This window comes from Prionailurus bengalensis, chromosome C2, assembly GCF_016509475.1.
Source record: "Prionailurus bengalensis isolate Pbe53 chromosome C2, Fcat_Pben_1.1_paternal_pri, whole genome shotgun sequence".
NCBI classification, from domain to species: domain Eukaryota; kingdom Metazoa; phylum Chordata; class Mammalia; order Carnivora; family Felidae; genus Prionailurus; species Prionailurus bengalensis.
In genome coordinates, this window is record NC_057350.1 from 1,821,198 (window position 1) to 1,836,757 (window position 15,560).

Genomic DNA, 15,560 nt, shown 5'->3' on the forward strand with positions numbered 1-15,560 from the left:
GGTTGGCAGGTGGGCAGGTGGGCAGGGCAGGAGTTGCTACTTTTCCCTCTCGGGCCTTCCTGGAGCTCCTCTCTTCGCGGAGGGGTTCCTGTGGGGCCACGCTGATGCAGAAGAAAACCACCCTGGCGCCAGTCGTCTTCCAACCTAAGGCCTGTCTGAAGGAAGTCAGGGGGGCATCAAATGCCTTCTTCGTGGATCTTCTTGCTTTCACTGCATTGGGCCTGAAAGTCACTCTGAAACGGTCCTGTGCCACAGATGTATTTTTTTTTAAGTTTATTTTGCGAGAGAGGGAGAGTGCGAGCAGGGGAGGAGCAGAGTATCCTAAGCAGGATCTGCGCTATCAGCGCAGATTCTGGATGCCGAGGTGGAGTTTGAACTCATGCACCATGAGATCGTGATCTGAGCCGAACTCGAGTCCCACTCTTAACCAACTGAGCCACCCCGGCGCCCCCCACAATGTGTACTTTAACGGATGGGTAGGATCTTCAATTTTTATCTCCGTTCTCTTTAAAGAATATACACCTGGAATGAAATCTGCTCAGGCAGCAGTCTACCTGCCCTGCCCTCGGTTCCCACCGAGTGATGGAGGCAGGATGGAGGCTGCCACCCTCCGTCTCCATACTTTGTCCCCGTCCTGTCCCCCAGGCGCCACCCTCCGTCTCCATGGACGTCCTGTCCCCGTGCTGTCCCCGGCCACGTCCCCCAGGCTGCCGTCCTCCGTCTCCATGGACGTCCTGTCCCCGTGCTGTCCCCGGCCACGTCCCCCAGGCTCCACCCTCCATTTTCATGGACGTCCTGTCCCCGTGCTGTCCCCCGCCACGTCCCCCAGGCTGCCGTCCTCCGTCTCCATGGACGTCCTGTCCCCGTGCTGTCCCCGTCTTGTCCCCCAGGCTCCACCCTCCATTTTCATGGACGTCCTGTCCCCGTGCTGTCCCCCGCCACGTCCCCCAGGCTGCCGTCCTCCGTCTCCATGGACGTCCTGTCCCCGTGCTGTCCCTCGTCAAGTCCCCCAGGCCGCCGTCCTCCGTCTACCCCTCCCTCATTCCAGTTCTCCATCTCCATCCCTGGTCCCGATCCTTTAATCAGACCTTCCTGGGGCACCACCGGTAGGATGTAACCCGCTCTGGGCGCCCGCGGCTCCGGGATCTCCCGGAAGACCCAGGCCCTCCAGGAATCTGGATTGCCGGGAGCGACGTTAACCCACAGAGGGGCCGAGGCCCTGGCGTTGCGTAGGAACCTTGGAACCCTGCGATCAGACCGTCCCGGCCGCCGCGCCTGCGCCGCTCCCCGTGGCGGCGGCGCCACCGCGCACGCGCACGCCGCGTCCCGGAAGGGTTTCCGGGTCCCGGCGTCGACCCGGAAGCAGCCCTGCGGTGGGCGGGAGAGGCCGGCGCTTGGGAGGGGAGGTCGCGCAGCACAGCTGTTGCCGGGACGATGGCGGGGACGGCGCTCAAGAGGCTGATGGCCGAGTACAAACGTGAGTGCGGGGTCCGCGCCTCCAGTCTGGGGACCCGCTCCTCTCCGCCCCCCCCGTCCGTCCGCCCCGGGTCCCGCGCGTCCCTCGAGCCCGCGCCCCCCCTCTGCCGACCCCGGGCCCTGCGCCCCCCTCCTCCCGTCCCCGGGCTCCCACCCGGCGGTAGAGTCCCTGCTCGGGGAGGCCCAGGGCGCGCACGGCCGTGTGTGGCGGCCTGAGTTGGTGGAGATGTGGGAGCCGTGGACGCCGAAAGCACTGAGTCATGCCCGCTTGTTCCCGCGGAGGCGCGGGGACGGGAGTTTGGTCCTGGGAAACCGCGAGCCCTAACAGTCTGCAGTCCCCTTCCTCCGCTGCGCCCACTGCCTGCTCTTGACTTCATACGCGAACTCGTAAAGGGAACGCTTGAAAAAGGACAGTCAGCATCACTACTCCACGAGTTTAGAAATGCGTAAACAGTTCCACGCAGCCTTTGTTTTTGTCTTTGGCTCCTGTAGTAATTTAGAGGACTCCCTCATTCCAGCCTTGCAGCAAAACCGGAATTGCCTACTGAGAAGCTGAAACCAAAAGCGTATCGAGAAAAAGCGCATTGTGATGCATTTGGGGTGAAAGGTCAGATTTGGCTTTCTCTTGAATAACGGAACAGTTTTTGAGTAGTGCCACCTGTCACGCTCCCTAGGTGGTGCCCAGAGAGCCTCCTTGGTGCTTTCCTCGCCAGGGAAAGGTTCTAATGTTTGGGGAAAGCAAAGGGAGAAACGAAAGACGAAGAACATTCCGCGTTCTGCCTTTTTACAGCCCTGTTGGGAGAGTTGCCAGGAGAGGTCATGGGTGAAACGGATGTGTGGCAGGTGTCGTGAGCTGCTGGTGGAGACAGGGTGGTCGCCCGCTTGTGGGTAAGAGAGGGTCTCTGCAGCCGCAGTCCCGGTTCAGCTGCTGCTTATTAGCTCTCCGGCCCAGGCCTTGACCTCTGCACTTTGGTCCTCTGGGAAGGTTAATGCTTTTCAGGATACTTGATAGATGACTCTGATTTTGGTAGCTGGTATTGTTAGGGTGACATTGAGAGTACTTTATTTATTTATTTATTTATTTATTTTCAACGTTTATTTTATTTTTGGGACAGAGAGAGACAGAGCATGAACGGGGGAGGGGCAGAGAGAGAGGGAGACACAGAATCGGAAACAGGCTCCAGGCTCCGAGCCATCAGCCCAGAGCCTGACGCGGGGCTCGAACTCACGGACCACGAGATCGTGACCTGGCTGAAGTCGGACGCTTCACCGACTGCGCCACCCAGGAGCCCCGGGAGTACTTTACAAGAAAGTTGGAAGTAAACCGAAATAATGACTGTGATAAAAATAATTGGTAAAAATGCACGGAGCTCAGTCCCGTAACCGGGTTGGTGGCCCTGCACGCGGAGGGTCCGTGTTCGGCGGGAGCACACCAGGGTGATTCACGTGTGGGTTCATTAAAGAAATGTTTAAACAGTGCTCGCTGCCAGTGTCCCCTACAGTGGGAGTGTCTTTGAGAGACTTGGGGGCAGAGTATGAACGGAGGGTTGGGTGGGAGTGGGGCACTGTTGCCTGTGTCCTCACGGGAGACCTGGCCGGGGGTCATAATGTGTGGGAACACCTGTCATTCCTGCCTTCCCCGTCCGTGCTTCGGTGTCTGTCTTAGGCTGTTTAGCCCTGTTTCTAGACTTCGAGAAAAGGTTATTTTCTTGTGTCTTTAGGGAAGGAATCTGTTAAGCCTGCAAGGGGAATTAAGTTCAGGCTGCTGCTTCAGTCCAGTCTCTGCATTGTTGAACTTGTATTTCCTGAGGATACTGGCGGTAGCAAAGGTTACTCTTCCCTTTACTGTACTTGCAGGAACTTCATCCGTTATTTCAACCATGTTGTCATTTTGCACTAATAAAACACAAATAACCCTTGACTTCCAAAGCCGTATCACAGAAGGGTATCGTATGCATTTTTATGTGTTGATGTGACTTCTCGGAGTCCGTGGGAAGGCAGAGCCCTGAGGAGGTCTCCTGAGCTTGCCGGCCCCTGGTGATCCTGTCGGACGCTAGTCTGGGCGCTGCTGTGAAGGCCCCCCCGCAGGCGTCGCAGGTGACTAGCCGTCGTGCAGGTAGGGAGATCATCCTGGGCTACTGGGGTACAACCCGTTAACCACACGAGGCCCCAGAACAGAAGAGGCGGGAGAGGAGAGGCAGGAGGGGGCGTCTGAGACGTGCAGAGCACGAGAAGGACTCCACCTGCCGTGGCTGGCCCTGGAGTGGCCAGGAACGGAGGGGCGTGGGTGGCCCGAGAACGTGAGACCCGTCGCTGGCCGACAGCAGTGAGGACCGGGAGCCTCCGTCCCACGGCTGCGGGGAACTGGATTCTGCCGCCAACCTGAGTGGATCTGGGCAGTGCCCTGCCTTGACCGCTGCCCTGTGAGAGTGGAACCACCTGCCCCTTCTGACACACGGAAACCGTGAGGCCATCGGTGGGTGTCGCTTTAAGCCGTTGGGTTTGTGGCGATTTGTCCCATCAGCGATAGAAGATGAATACGGTATGTTACTGAGGGGCTTCTGTGGTTGCTGTATCTTGGAAGCATCGTAAATTCCATTTAGTGATTCTCATCTTGTGTGAATTAGCATCCGGTTTGTCTTACCATATCGTAAGGTGACTCATTCATTGTAAAGGTGGACTTTACAGGAACGACCTTTCTGTGAAATGGGCTTTCAGTGGATTGGGATAGGGTTCAGGCATACTTTATCGTATTTGGGAATAGTCACAGGCCTGCAGAAATTTCGAGGGGGCGGAACCTTAGATATGATTCTGTACAGCCCCTGGTTTTCCAAATTGTGTAGGCAGTTGAGTAACAGAGGCAAAACGATTGGCCTAGCTCCTTACAGCCGGGAAAAAGGAGAACCAGAAAAAGAACCCAGATATTTTAAACGGGTGTCTTTGCTTGACGTTCTGTCGTCACCCATCACCCAGCCTTCCCGAGAAGGTTCAAAAACAGACAGGTATTGGGTTCTGGGGGTTTCCTTAAGAAGGCTAAGTGGCCAACAGAAGTCTGCTCTGTCGCTGTTCCGGAGGCCTGGCGTCCCGACTCAGTGTTGGCCGGGCCACGCTCTGCAAGCTCTAGGGAGGAGTCCCTCTTGGCCTCCTGGAGCTTCCGGTAGTTGCCGGCAGTTTTGGCTGTTCCTTGGCTTGTGGCAGCGGAACTCACATCTCTGCCCGTCGTCCCTCTTCTGGAGGTGCCCGTCATAGCTTTAGGACCCACCCCTATCCCATGTGACCCATTTTAACTGCAGTCCATCTGCAAAGCCCCCATTTCCAAACAGAGTCACATTTGGAGATTCTGGGGGACATTATTCAGCCTAGTTCAGTGTTGAATAAGAACCTCAAACTTGCTCGTGTAAAACTGACCTGCTCCTCCTGCACCATTGCTGCTCCCACAGTCCCCGTGTCTCTGTTGGTGGCAGTCGTGTTCTTCCAAGTTTTTGGGCTCAAACCTTAGATTCACCCTTGATGATTCACTTTTTTTTTTTTTTTTAAGTGTATTTGTTTTGAGAGAGAGCGAGAGCACAAACTAGGGAAGAGGCAGGGAGAGAGAGGGAGAGAGAGGGTCTCAAGCAGGCTCTACAGCACAGACCCCTCCATCTCAGGAACCGTGACACCACAACGTGAGCTGAAATTGAGAGCTGGACGCTTAACCGACTGAGCCACCCAGGCGCCCCTGTGTTTAACTTTTTTAAAAAATTTTTTTAAATGTTTGTTTATTTCTGAGACAGAGAGAGAGCATGAGTGGGGGAGGGGCAGAGAGAGACAGAGAGAGAGAGAGAGAGAGAGAGAGAGAGAGAGAGAGAGACAGAATGCGAGGCAGGCTCCAGGCTCTGAGCTGTCAGTACAGAGCCTGATGCAGGGCTCGAACTCATGGACTGTGAGATCATGACCTGAACTGAAGTCGGACGCTCAGCGGACTGAGCCACCCAGGCACCCCTGTGTTTAACTTTTAAAGGAGCAGCCAAGCTATTTTCTGACTGGTTGTGCCACTTTACATTTCTGCTAGCAGTGTATTAAGGAGTTCCACTGATTCTCCTTCCCTGTCCACACTTCGTATGCTGGGTGTTTACATATTTAGCTGTTCTAGAGTGGTATGGTATCTCATTGTAGTTTCTATTTTAAAACATCTTAATTCTGCCATTTTCTGTCCTTGTTTTTCAAATTCAGTTTTTACCTTAAGTTTATTTACACTAAAAAACAAACCATCACAGTTCACTCCTTTCTCCCACCCTCCCACTGCCTTGCCTCTGGCAACCATCAGCCTGTTCTTTGTATCCGTGAGCTTATTTTTTTTAACGTGTATATATTTTAGGTATGTATAATACATATATTTTGATATATATATATTTTCTTATCGTATATAACCGATTTTTTTCGGTTTTCCAGTACACATATAAAAGTATGTTTACACTGTACTGTAATCCGTTAAATGTGCAATAGCATTACGTCTGAAAAGAACCAATGTACCTAGCTGTGTTTGCCCCATCGCATATCAGCTGCTTTGTTGTAAGTTGATTTGACCGTATATGTGTGGGTTTATTTCTGGGCTGTTTTATTTCTGTAATCCATGTGTCTGTTTCTAGGCCATTTCCACACTGTTTCAACTACTACAGCATTGTATTATAGTTTGAAATCAATGAGCCTGATTCTCCAGCTTTGTTCTTTCTCACATTTGGCTACCCTGGGTATTTAATGGTTCCATGCAAATTTTCGGAGTGTTCAATTTTTGAAAAATGTCATTGGAATTTTGATACGGATCGTATTGAATCTATATATTGCTTTGTGTAGTATGGACTTTTTAATAGTATTAATTCTTCCGTTCCATGAGCATGGAGTATCTTTCCATTTGTGTCTTCAGTCTTTCATTAATGTCTTGTCATTTTCAACAAACAGGTCAGTCACACTCCTTGGTTAAATATATTCCTAGGTGTTCTATCTTTTTAATGCAATTATAAAAAGGATTTTTTTTTAAAAATTTACTATCTCTTTCTGATAGTTCACTATTAGTGTATAGAAATGCAACAGATTTTGGGGCACCTGGGTGGCTCACTCGGTTAAGCATCAGACTTCGGCTCAGGTCATGATCTCGCGGTCTGTGAGTTTGAGCCCCGCGTTGGGCTCTGTGCTGACAACTCGGAGCCTGGAACCCGTTTCAGATTCTGTGTCTCCCTCTTTCTCTCTCCTCCCCCACTCATGCTCTGTCTCTCTCTTCTCAAAAATAAATAAACGTTAAAAAAAAATTTTTAGAGATGCACCAGATTTTTACATATTGGTTTTGTACCGCTCAACTTTATTGAATTTATTTTAATGATTTTCTGATGCCGTCTTTAGGGTTTTTTAATGGATAATATCTTGTCGGCCTCAGATAGTGACAGTTTTGCTTCTTTTCTTTCCAATTCGGATACTTTTTATTTCTTTTTTTTTTTTTTTTTGCCTAAGTGTTCAGGCAAGGGTTTCAAATACAATGTGGAATAACAGTGGTGAGGATGGGTTTTCTTGTCTTGTTCCTGGTCTTAGAGGAAAGCCTTTCAGCGTTTCACTATCGAGTATGGTGTTGGCTGTTGGTTTTTCATCTATGGCCTTTATTATGTTGAAGTATGTTCTGTCTGTACTTACTTTGTGGAGAGTTTTTATCATACGTGGACATTGAATTTTGTCAAATGCCTTTCTGCATCGATTGAGATGATCATATGGTTTTTATCCTTCATTTTGTTAATGTGGTGGATTACATTGATTTGCAGATACTGAACTGTTCTTGAATTCCTGGAATAAATCCCACTTAACTGTTCTTGAATTCCTGGAATAAATCCCCCTTGACCGTGGTGTAGGATCCATTTAATATATTGTTAAATTCAGTTGCTAATATTTTGCTGAGGATTTTCACATCTGTGTTTACCAGGGATATTGGCCTGTGACTTTCTTGTGGCCGTCTTGTGGTTTTGGTATTGTGGTGATCCTAGTTTCATAAAATGTTCCCTTCCTCCCCTCCCGTTTTCTTTCTTTCTTCTTTTCCTTTCCTTTCTTTTCTCTCTCTCTTTTTTGGAAGAGTTTGAAAAGAACTGGTATTAGTTAATTCTGTTTTGAACATTTGGTAGAATTCACCAGTGAAGCCATCTGGTCTTGGACTTTTGTTTCTTGGGAGGTTTCCGATTATTGATTCAATCTCCTTACTAGTAATCAGTTCAGATTTTCTATTTCATCATGATTCACTCTTGGTAGGTTATGTGTTTGTTTATCCATTTCTTCTAGGTTGTCCAATTTGTTGGCACACAATGGTCCACGGTAGTTTCTTACGGTCCTTTGTGTTTCTGTGGTGTCAGTTGTAACATCTCTTTTGTCGTTTCTTTCTTTCTTTCCTTTTTTTTAAAGTATGCTCCATGCTAGGCATGGCGCCCAATGCAGGGCTTGAACTCATGACCCTGAGATCAAGACCTGAGCGGGTGTCAAGAGTTGGCCACGTAACTGACTGAGCCATCCAGGCACCCCATCATTTCTGATGTTTCTCTTCTTGTATCTGTCTTGGCGAGTCTGGCTAAACGTTTAGCACCATTATCTTTTCAGAGAACAGCCTTTAGCTTCACTGATCGTTTCTATTGTCTTTTTAGTCTGTTTCATTTCTTTCTGCTCTCACGTCTGTTATCTCTTTCCTTCTACTAACTCTGGGCTTTGTTTTTTCTTTTTTCTAGTTTCTTGAGTTGTAAAATAAGGTTTAGTTGAGATTTTTCCTGCTTCTGGACAGAGGCATTTATCACTATGAACCTCTCCCAGAACTGCTTTTGCTGCATCTACAAATTTTGGTACGTTACATTTCCTTTCTTGGGGGGGGATCATAAGGTATTTTTTTATTTCTCTTGATGTCTTCTTTGACTTATTGGTTATTCAGTAGCATGTTGTTTAATCTCCACGTATTTGTGAATATTCCAGTTTTCTTCATGTAAGTAATTTCTAGTTTCATACCGTTATCAGAAAAGATGCTTTATATGATTTCAGTCCTTTTAAATTTGTTAAGACTTATTTTGTGTCCTAACAGGTGATTTGTCTTGGAGAACATTCCACTTGCACTTGTGAAGAATGTGTATTCTGCTTTTGTATGGAATGTTCTGGTTCATCTGGTCTACTGTGTCATTTAAGGCCAGTGCTTTCTTATATTTTTGTATGTAAGTGGGATATTAATGTCCTCTACGGTTGAGTTGCTGTTTCTCCCTTTAGGTCTGTTAACATTTGCTTTGCGTATTTAGGCGCTCCTGTGTTGGGTGTGTAAATATTTACAAATGTATCTTACTGTTGGAAAGGCTCCTTTAGCATTGTGTAATGCCTTTCTTTTGTCTCTTTGTTTGAAGTCTGTTTTCTCTGATATAAGTATAGCTGCTCCAGATTCCTTTTGGTTTCCATTTGCATGGAACAGCTTTTTTTCTTTTCTTTCTTTCTTTTTTTCAATCCCTTCACTTTCAGTGTGTGTCCTTAAATTTGAAGTGAGTTTCTTATAGGCAACATACAGATGGGTCCTATATTTTAATCTGTTCAGCACTCTGTCTTTTGATTGGAGAACTGAGTGCATTTACACTTAAAGTAATTACTGACAGGCACGTGCCTGTTGCCATTTTTGTTGTTTTCTGACTGTTTTTGTAGTTTCTCTCTGTTCCTTTCTTCTTTTCTCTTTGTGGTGTGATGACTTTGGTGGTATGCTTATGTTCCTTTTCTTTATTTTTTGTGTATTTGCTACAGGTTTTTGCTTTGTGGCTACCACGTGGCTTACATATGACAAACAACTTCTGTACAGTCTATTTGCAGTTGATAATAAGTTTGATCCCATTCTAAAGCCCAATACTGTTATTCTCCCTTCACCCCATATTTGATGTTTTTGATTCACACTTTACATTAAAAAAATTTTTTTTAATGTTTTATTTATTTTTGACAGAGAGAGAGAGAGACAGAGCATGAGTGGGGGAGGGGCAGAGAGAGAGGGAGACACAGAATCTGAAGCAGGCTCCAGGCTCTGAGCTGTCAGCACAGAGCCCAACGTGGGGCTGAAACTCGAGCTGTGAGATCATGACCTGAGCCGAGGTCAGACCATTAACCGACTGAGCCACCCAGGCGCCCTGACACTTTACATTTTTTTAATGTGTGTGTCCTTTAACTAGTTTTTGTACTTATAGTTATTTTTACTACTTACTTTTTTTTAACCTTCATGCTAACTTTGTAAGTGATTAACCCAGTACTTTTACTATATACTTACCTTTCCAGTGAGATTTATTCTTGCACATGTGTTCTCGTGAACACCCTTTCTTTTCAGCTTAAAGAATTCCCTGTAACAAGGCCGGGTTAGTGGTGATGAACCCCTTTAGCTTTTGTTTCTCTGGAGAGCCCTTTACCTCTCCTTCACTTCTGAGTCGTAACTTTGCCGGGGAGAGCATTCTTGGTTGGAGATTTTCCTTTCAGTGCTTTGAATGTATCGTGCCCCTGCCTCTGGCCTGAAAAGTTTCTGCCGAAAAGTCTGCCGATAGACTTAGCATCACGTACGTGTACATAACAAGTGGTTTTCATCTTGCTGCTTTTAAGATTCTCTCCTGGCTTTTACTTTTTGGTAGGTAATTATAAGGTGTCTTCATGTGGGTCTCTCTGGGTTCTTCTTCCTTGAAACTCTCTGGGCTTCTTGGATCTAGATGCCTGTTTCCTTCCCCAGATTAGGGAAGTTTTCAGCCATTACTTCTTCAAGGAGATTTCTGACCCTTTCTCTCTCCTCCTCTGGAAGCCCCATGATCCAAATATTAGTCTACTTGATGTCTTATGAGCTCCTAACTGTCTTCACTTTTTGTCATTCTTTTTGCTGCTCTCATTGACTGAGTTCCACTGACCGCGAGTGGCTGATCCTTTCTTCTGCTTCATCTGGTCTGTATTTCAGTTCAGCCGTTCTGTTGTTCACTCTGCGATTTCTCTTTGGTACCTTCTTGTATTTCCCATCTCTTTGTTGAGGTTTGGTGTCCATCGGTTTTTCTCCTGTTTGGTGAGCGTCTTCGTGACCATCGCTTTGAACTCCTTATCGGTAAACTGTCTCCGTTTCACTGAGATGCTTTTTCCTGAGGTTTTATCTTGTTCTTTCCTGGGTACATATTCCTGTTTGTCCATTTCGCTGGACTCTCCGAGTTGGTCCCTGTACCAACTGGGAACACCCGCCTCTCCCAGTCTGGAAGGAGCGGCCTCGTGTAGGAGATGAACCTCGTCATTCAGTCCCGTCCCAGCTTTCGGTTGTCACTCAAACCTTCGTGCTGTCCCAGCACCCGTTGTGTCTTTGATACCTCCCGCAGTGGAGGGTGTGCCAAGACTTGTCATCGTCCCAGAGCGGAGGGTCTCAGCACGCAGATTCAGGGTGACTGGAAGCCAGGCCCACCGGCAGCAGCTTCTTAAGGTGTGCAAATACGTACAGTCCTGTGGGGCCTTAAGCATAAGCCCCACTGGTCACCAGAGCTAGGCACTCTGCAGGTGTCCCCAGTATGGCTGTCACAAAAATCGGGACTCCGGATGAGTGTGTAAGTTCTTTTCTGGGCGATGCCAGTGAGCTGAGCTGGTGCAGGGCAGAGGGAGAGTGCCAAGGAGGTGCCATAGCCGTATTTTCGTAGAGAGCAGCTCTGTGGACCGTGGAATGTGTGCCAGACCTGAAGACTACCTCTCAGCTCCAGGACACGCAGAGAGGCCTCCTTCACGGAAGGATGGGGGAGTGTGCCTCAGCCTGCCCTCTGTGCAGTGCCCTGGGGATGGCAGCCTGCCAAAAACCGTTTCTCCGACTGTGGTAGACCCATCAGACCCAGGGATGCAAGGTCCCCTGGCCACCAGCACCAGACGATCAAGGGCCATCTCCCCCCGGTGGCAGCTGTAAAAAGCAGGGTGCCGGCTGTGTGTAAAACTCCCTTCTGGGAGACATCACACTCTGGATTTCGGCAGAAGGTGAACGCGAAGACAGCGGCTGCCCGCTGAGGTCTCTGGAAGGGATCAGGTTGGTCCCAAGATGCACACCTAATCAGAAGCACACGCCGCAGGCTGCAGTCCTCATGGTCAGCTGATAGCCCTCCTGCACAGAAAGACCGGCCTCTTGCTTTCCCCGGGGGTGGTAGCTGTTTAAGAACTGCTTCTCTATTAGTTAGAGTCCTGTGGGACCCACAGCACGAGTCCGGTGGCCGCCAGAGCCAGGCGATGTAGAGATGTCCCCTGGAAGCCGTCGCAAAATTTGGGGCACCAGATCGGTTTGAGCTCCTCCCTGTGTGACTCTGATTGTTACAGGTTCATGAGACCAGCAGCTCCGGTTTCCCTGGCCTCCAGAGCCAAGCGATCAAGAGGTGTCCCCTAGGTGACAGCCACGGAAATCAGGGCACTAGATATGCGTAAAGGCTGCCTTCAGGTGGTTGCTGGTGCCCGGGAGCACAGCGGAGGGAGAGGCAAAGATGACCCCCCAGTCTCTGTCCACAGAAACAGTGTTCCGCCAGCCTCCTGATGAGTGTGAAAAATCAGACGCCTGCGCCCCGGTGGCCACTCAGATGCCAGCAGGTGCACCTCTGTGAGTCTGGGCGTGGTCCACGGGCTGCCTCAGAGCTGGGCCCTGGGGAGGGCCCGTCCCCGCCCCAAGCCCTTGAAGGGAGGTTTCTCACATGGCTCCCGTCTTGGGGGTCTTGGGATGCGAGTCCCATAGGATTTCAAAGCTAGATGATTTAGAGGCTCGTTTATGCAAGCGTCCGTCTTAAAAGTTGGGGTGCTGCTGTTCAAACCCTTTACTCCTCAAGAAGCAGCTGTGGGTTTTGCGTTTCCTCCTGGTTGTGAGATACTGTGCGGGGGGTCATGATGAGATTGCGTCCCAGCTTCTGTTGGCCACCTCAGTGTGGTTTTCTTCTCATTTGCTTGATGTGCAGTTACGACCCAGCCAGCCTTAGTGTGTTTTGGGGAGCAGATTGTTCCGTTTGTAGCTGTAGACTCCATGTTCGTGGGAGGAGGGGCGCCGAGGGTCTCCCTGCATCGCCATGTTCTCCTTGTGGCTTTGATTTGCGTCTCCCTTGTGACCGATGACATTGAGTGTCGTTTTGTGTGTTTATGTGCCATCGTAAGTGTCTTGAGTCTTTTGCTGATTTTTAATCACGTGTATTGTTTTCTTATTAAGTTGTAGGAGTTCTTCATATACTGTAGCTACAAGTCTTTTGTTGGATATTTTGTAAATATTTTCCCTTAAACCATGGCTTGCCTTGTTTTAAAAATTGTGGAAGAAAAACGTGATTGTATCTTACCAGTTTTCTTTTTAAGTTTATTTACTTAGTTTGAGAGAGACAGAGACAGCGCGAGGGGGGGAAGGGCAGAGAGAGAGGGACAGGGACAGGGACAGGGAGAGAATCCCAAGCAGGCTCCGCACTGTCAGTCCAGAGCCTGTGGCGGCTACTGTTTAAGCCACTATTAAAAATATGTTTTTAACGAATTAATATTCTCAAGGGGTCAGTGGCATCGTTTTTGCACATTTCTCCGATACTAGGATTTTGTTTTTCTTTTTGAAGCTGTTTTTGTCAGTAGACACCAAACTGTCTGTGCAGGTGTGTATTTTGGAAATAAAACGAGTGTCGCAGAAACGTCCCCCGTGTTACTGTAACTTCCCTGACCACTAGGTGCCGCTGTCGCGTAAGGATGCGGCTGGGACTGCAGCCCGCCGGCTGCCCCTCCCCGGCAGGCCCTGGAAGGAGGGCGCGGGAGGGAGGCTCCAGGGGTGGGTCCACAGGTGAAGAATGAAGCAGCCCTTTTTGGAGTGAGCCCCCCCGCCAGATCCCTGGAGGATGAGTCCCCCACCCCCAGCAGTTTATCACTCCTCTGTTTTAATTTGTCCGATGTTATGCGAAGGTGATTGGCCTGGATTTCAGATGACTGGGTGTGTAGCTCCTGGTGAGCTGGGTTCTGGGCTTCCCTCTCCCGGTCGGCTGTCACGCAGACGCCCGAAGGGGGACTGAGACGGTCAGAGTGTGTATTACTGCGCCCGAGGGGCTCAGCCTTCCTGGCACTCGACCTCAGTTGCACTTGACTCCTGCCTCCTCGCAGTGCTGGCTGCCTCGCCGTTTGTCCCGCGGCACTGGCCTCGCGTTGGGGCCCTCGCTGCCCCTTCCTCTTCCTCCCGCGTGCCGGGCTCTGGTGCCCTTGGCAACAGACGGGGCTCTCCCTGTGCCCGTTCTTGTTTCCTGCTCAGGGTTTCTTAGCAGGTGTTAACTGGTGCTTCGAATGAAATAGTTGTCCTCGTGTGCACTTTCTTTATGGCCCCTTCCCCCTAAATGGCAGTAGCATTCCCCAGTCACTGTGGACACCCGACGGCGGCACCCGAATTTCCCAGTGTCCCCTGGGAAAACTCCAGCAACTGCCACCAGGTCCCCGCGGCTCCACCTGTCCCTGTGCACACAGCCCCCAAGTTTCTCCTGCTGGTGTCCACTCTCCCTTGAGCTTCAGACTCGTCTGAGATCTCTCCGCTGGTCTGTTTTCTAGTCTCCACCTTAATGTGTTTAAATGAGAATTCTTGCTTTCCCCTCAGACCTGCTCCTTCCCCTTCCGTCCCGGTAATAGTGCTGTTCGCGTAGTTGTTTGGGCCGGGGACCTGGGACCAGTCCTCACATGTCACACCCATTTCGTCCCTGTCTGCGGGACAGACCCCCAGAGTCGCTACTCTGACTCAAGCTGTCACCTTCCCTGCCTGGACGGTCACAGTAATGGCTTAAAACTGTTTATTAGCCTGAAATACAGCCGGCCTAGGGTTCAGGTTCAGCTCGGTGAGCTTCTCAGAGAAAGCATCACCACCCAGATGAGCAGGAAGGCTACCAGCCCGCCAGAACCCCACTGTGCGGGGCCCCCACTCCACCAGAGCAGCTCTGTCTTCATGGGGTAGTCACTGCTTTGCTCTGTGTTTCCACCGAAGCATGCATTCTTAAACATTGTCGTTTAGAGTGCCTGTTTTTTAATGGATGTAATCCTTCTATAAATGTAGTTACATGTTGTCTATTCTCTTTTTTTTCTTTTTAAAAATTTATTCATTTATTGTTGACAGTGTGAGAGCAGGGGAGGAGCAGAGAGAGAGAGAGAGAGAGAGAGAGAGAGAGAGGGAGAACGAGAGAGAACTTTAAGCAGGCTCCGTGCTGTCAGCACAGAGCCCGCTGCGGGGCTTGATCTCAAGAGCTGTGAGATCATGACCTGAGCTGAAACCAGGAGTTGGGCACTTAACTGACTCAGCCACCCAAGCACCCTGTGTTGTGTATATATATCTGGCTGTGTATGCATACGTATAGTGTATTATGTGTCGTGTGTGGTACGGGCCTGGTTTCTTTTGCATGACTGTGTCGCGTGTAGCTGTGTGTCATTTATTTTCACTTTTGTTCCATTGTATGAATCACCACAGTTTCTTGACCTCTTCTATTGCTAGATATTTGGGTGTTTTCATTTTTTTTGGCTGTTACGAGTGATGCTGCTGTAAATATACAGCAAAGACACAATGGAATATTTCTCAGCCATAAAAATGAAATCCTGTCATTTGTGACAACATGGATGGACCTTGGGAGCATTACGCTAAGTGGGATAAGACAGAGAAAGACCGATACCAAATGATCTCAACGCATGTGTGGAATCTTAAAAACAACTCACAGAAGGAGAGTACAGGTCGGTGTAGCCATGGGGGGTTAGCAGGTGGACGACATGGGTGAAGGGGTCAGAATACAGACTTCCAGTTATAAACTAAGTCCAGGGGATGTCACGTACGGCCTGGCGGTGAGAGTTAACAGTGCCATGTTGTGTATTTGAAAGTCGCTAAGGGGCTAGATGTTAAAAGGTCTCATCAAAAGAGAAATTTGCGATTGTGTGTGGATGGCTGTTAACTTGCCGGACTTTGCTCGTTGCAGAATATATACGAATATCGGCCCCCTGTGTTGCACACCTGAGACTAGTATGACAGTGTAAGTCAATTCTGTCTCAGTTGGAAAGAAAGGAGCCCCCCTCCGGCATCACCTTCACCCTGAGGCCTTTCTTGCCTCAGGTGGGCGTGT

The 15,560-nt window shown here is 49.3% G+C and overlaps 1 protein-coding gene across 4 annotated transcripts in view; it reads left to right on the forward strand.

Moving 5' to 3' along the window:
- Positions 1 to 1,337: 1,337 nt before the first annotated feature.
- UBE2G2 (ubiquitin conjugating enzyme E2 G2) overlaps positions 1,338 to 15,560 on the forward strand; it is a 40,628-nt gene continuing 26,405 nt past the window's right edge. Inside the window, exons 1-2 of one of the 4 annotated variants that reach the window (XM_043593429.1) lie at positions 1,392 to 1,477; positions 1,759 to 2,083. Coding sequence is in view for 1 of the 4 variants with exons in the window: in XM_043593428.1 (XP_043449363.1) it covers positions 1,435 to 1,477 (43 nt within the window). In the remaining 3 variants the exon portion in view is untranslated. Of the gene's footprint in view, positions 1,478 to 1,758; positions 2,084 to 2,251; positions 2,365 to 15,560 lie in introns of those variants that run through there. The other 3 variants (XM_043593428.1, XM_043593431.1, XM_043593430.1) reach the window with 3 other exon arrangements.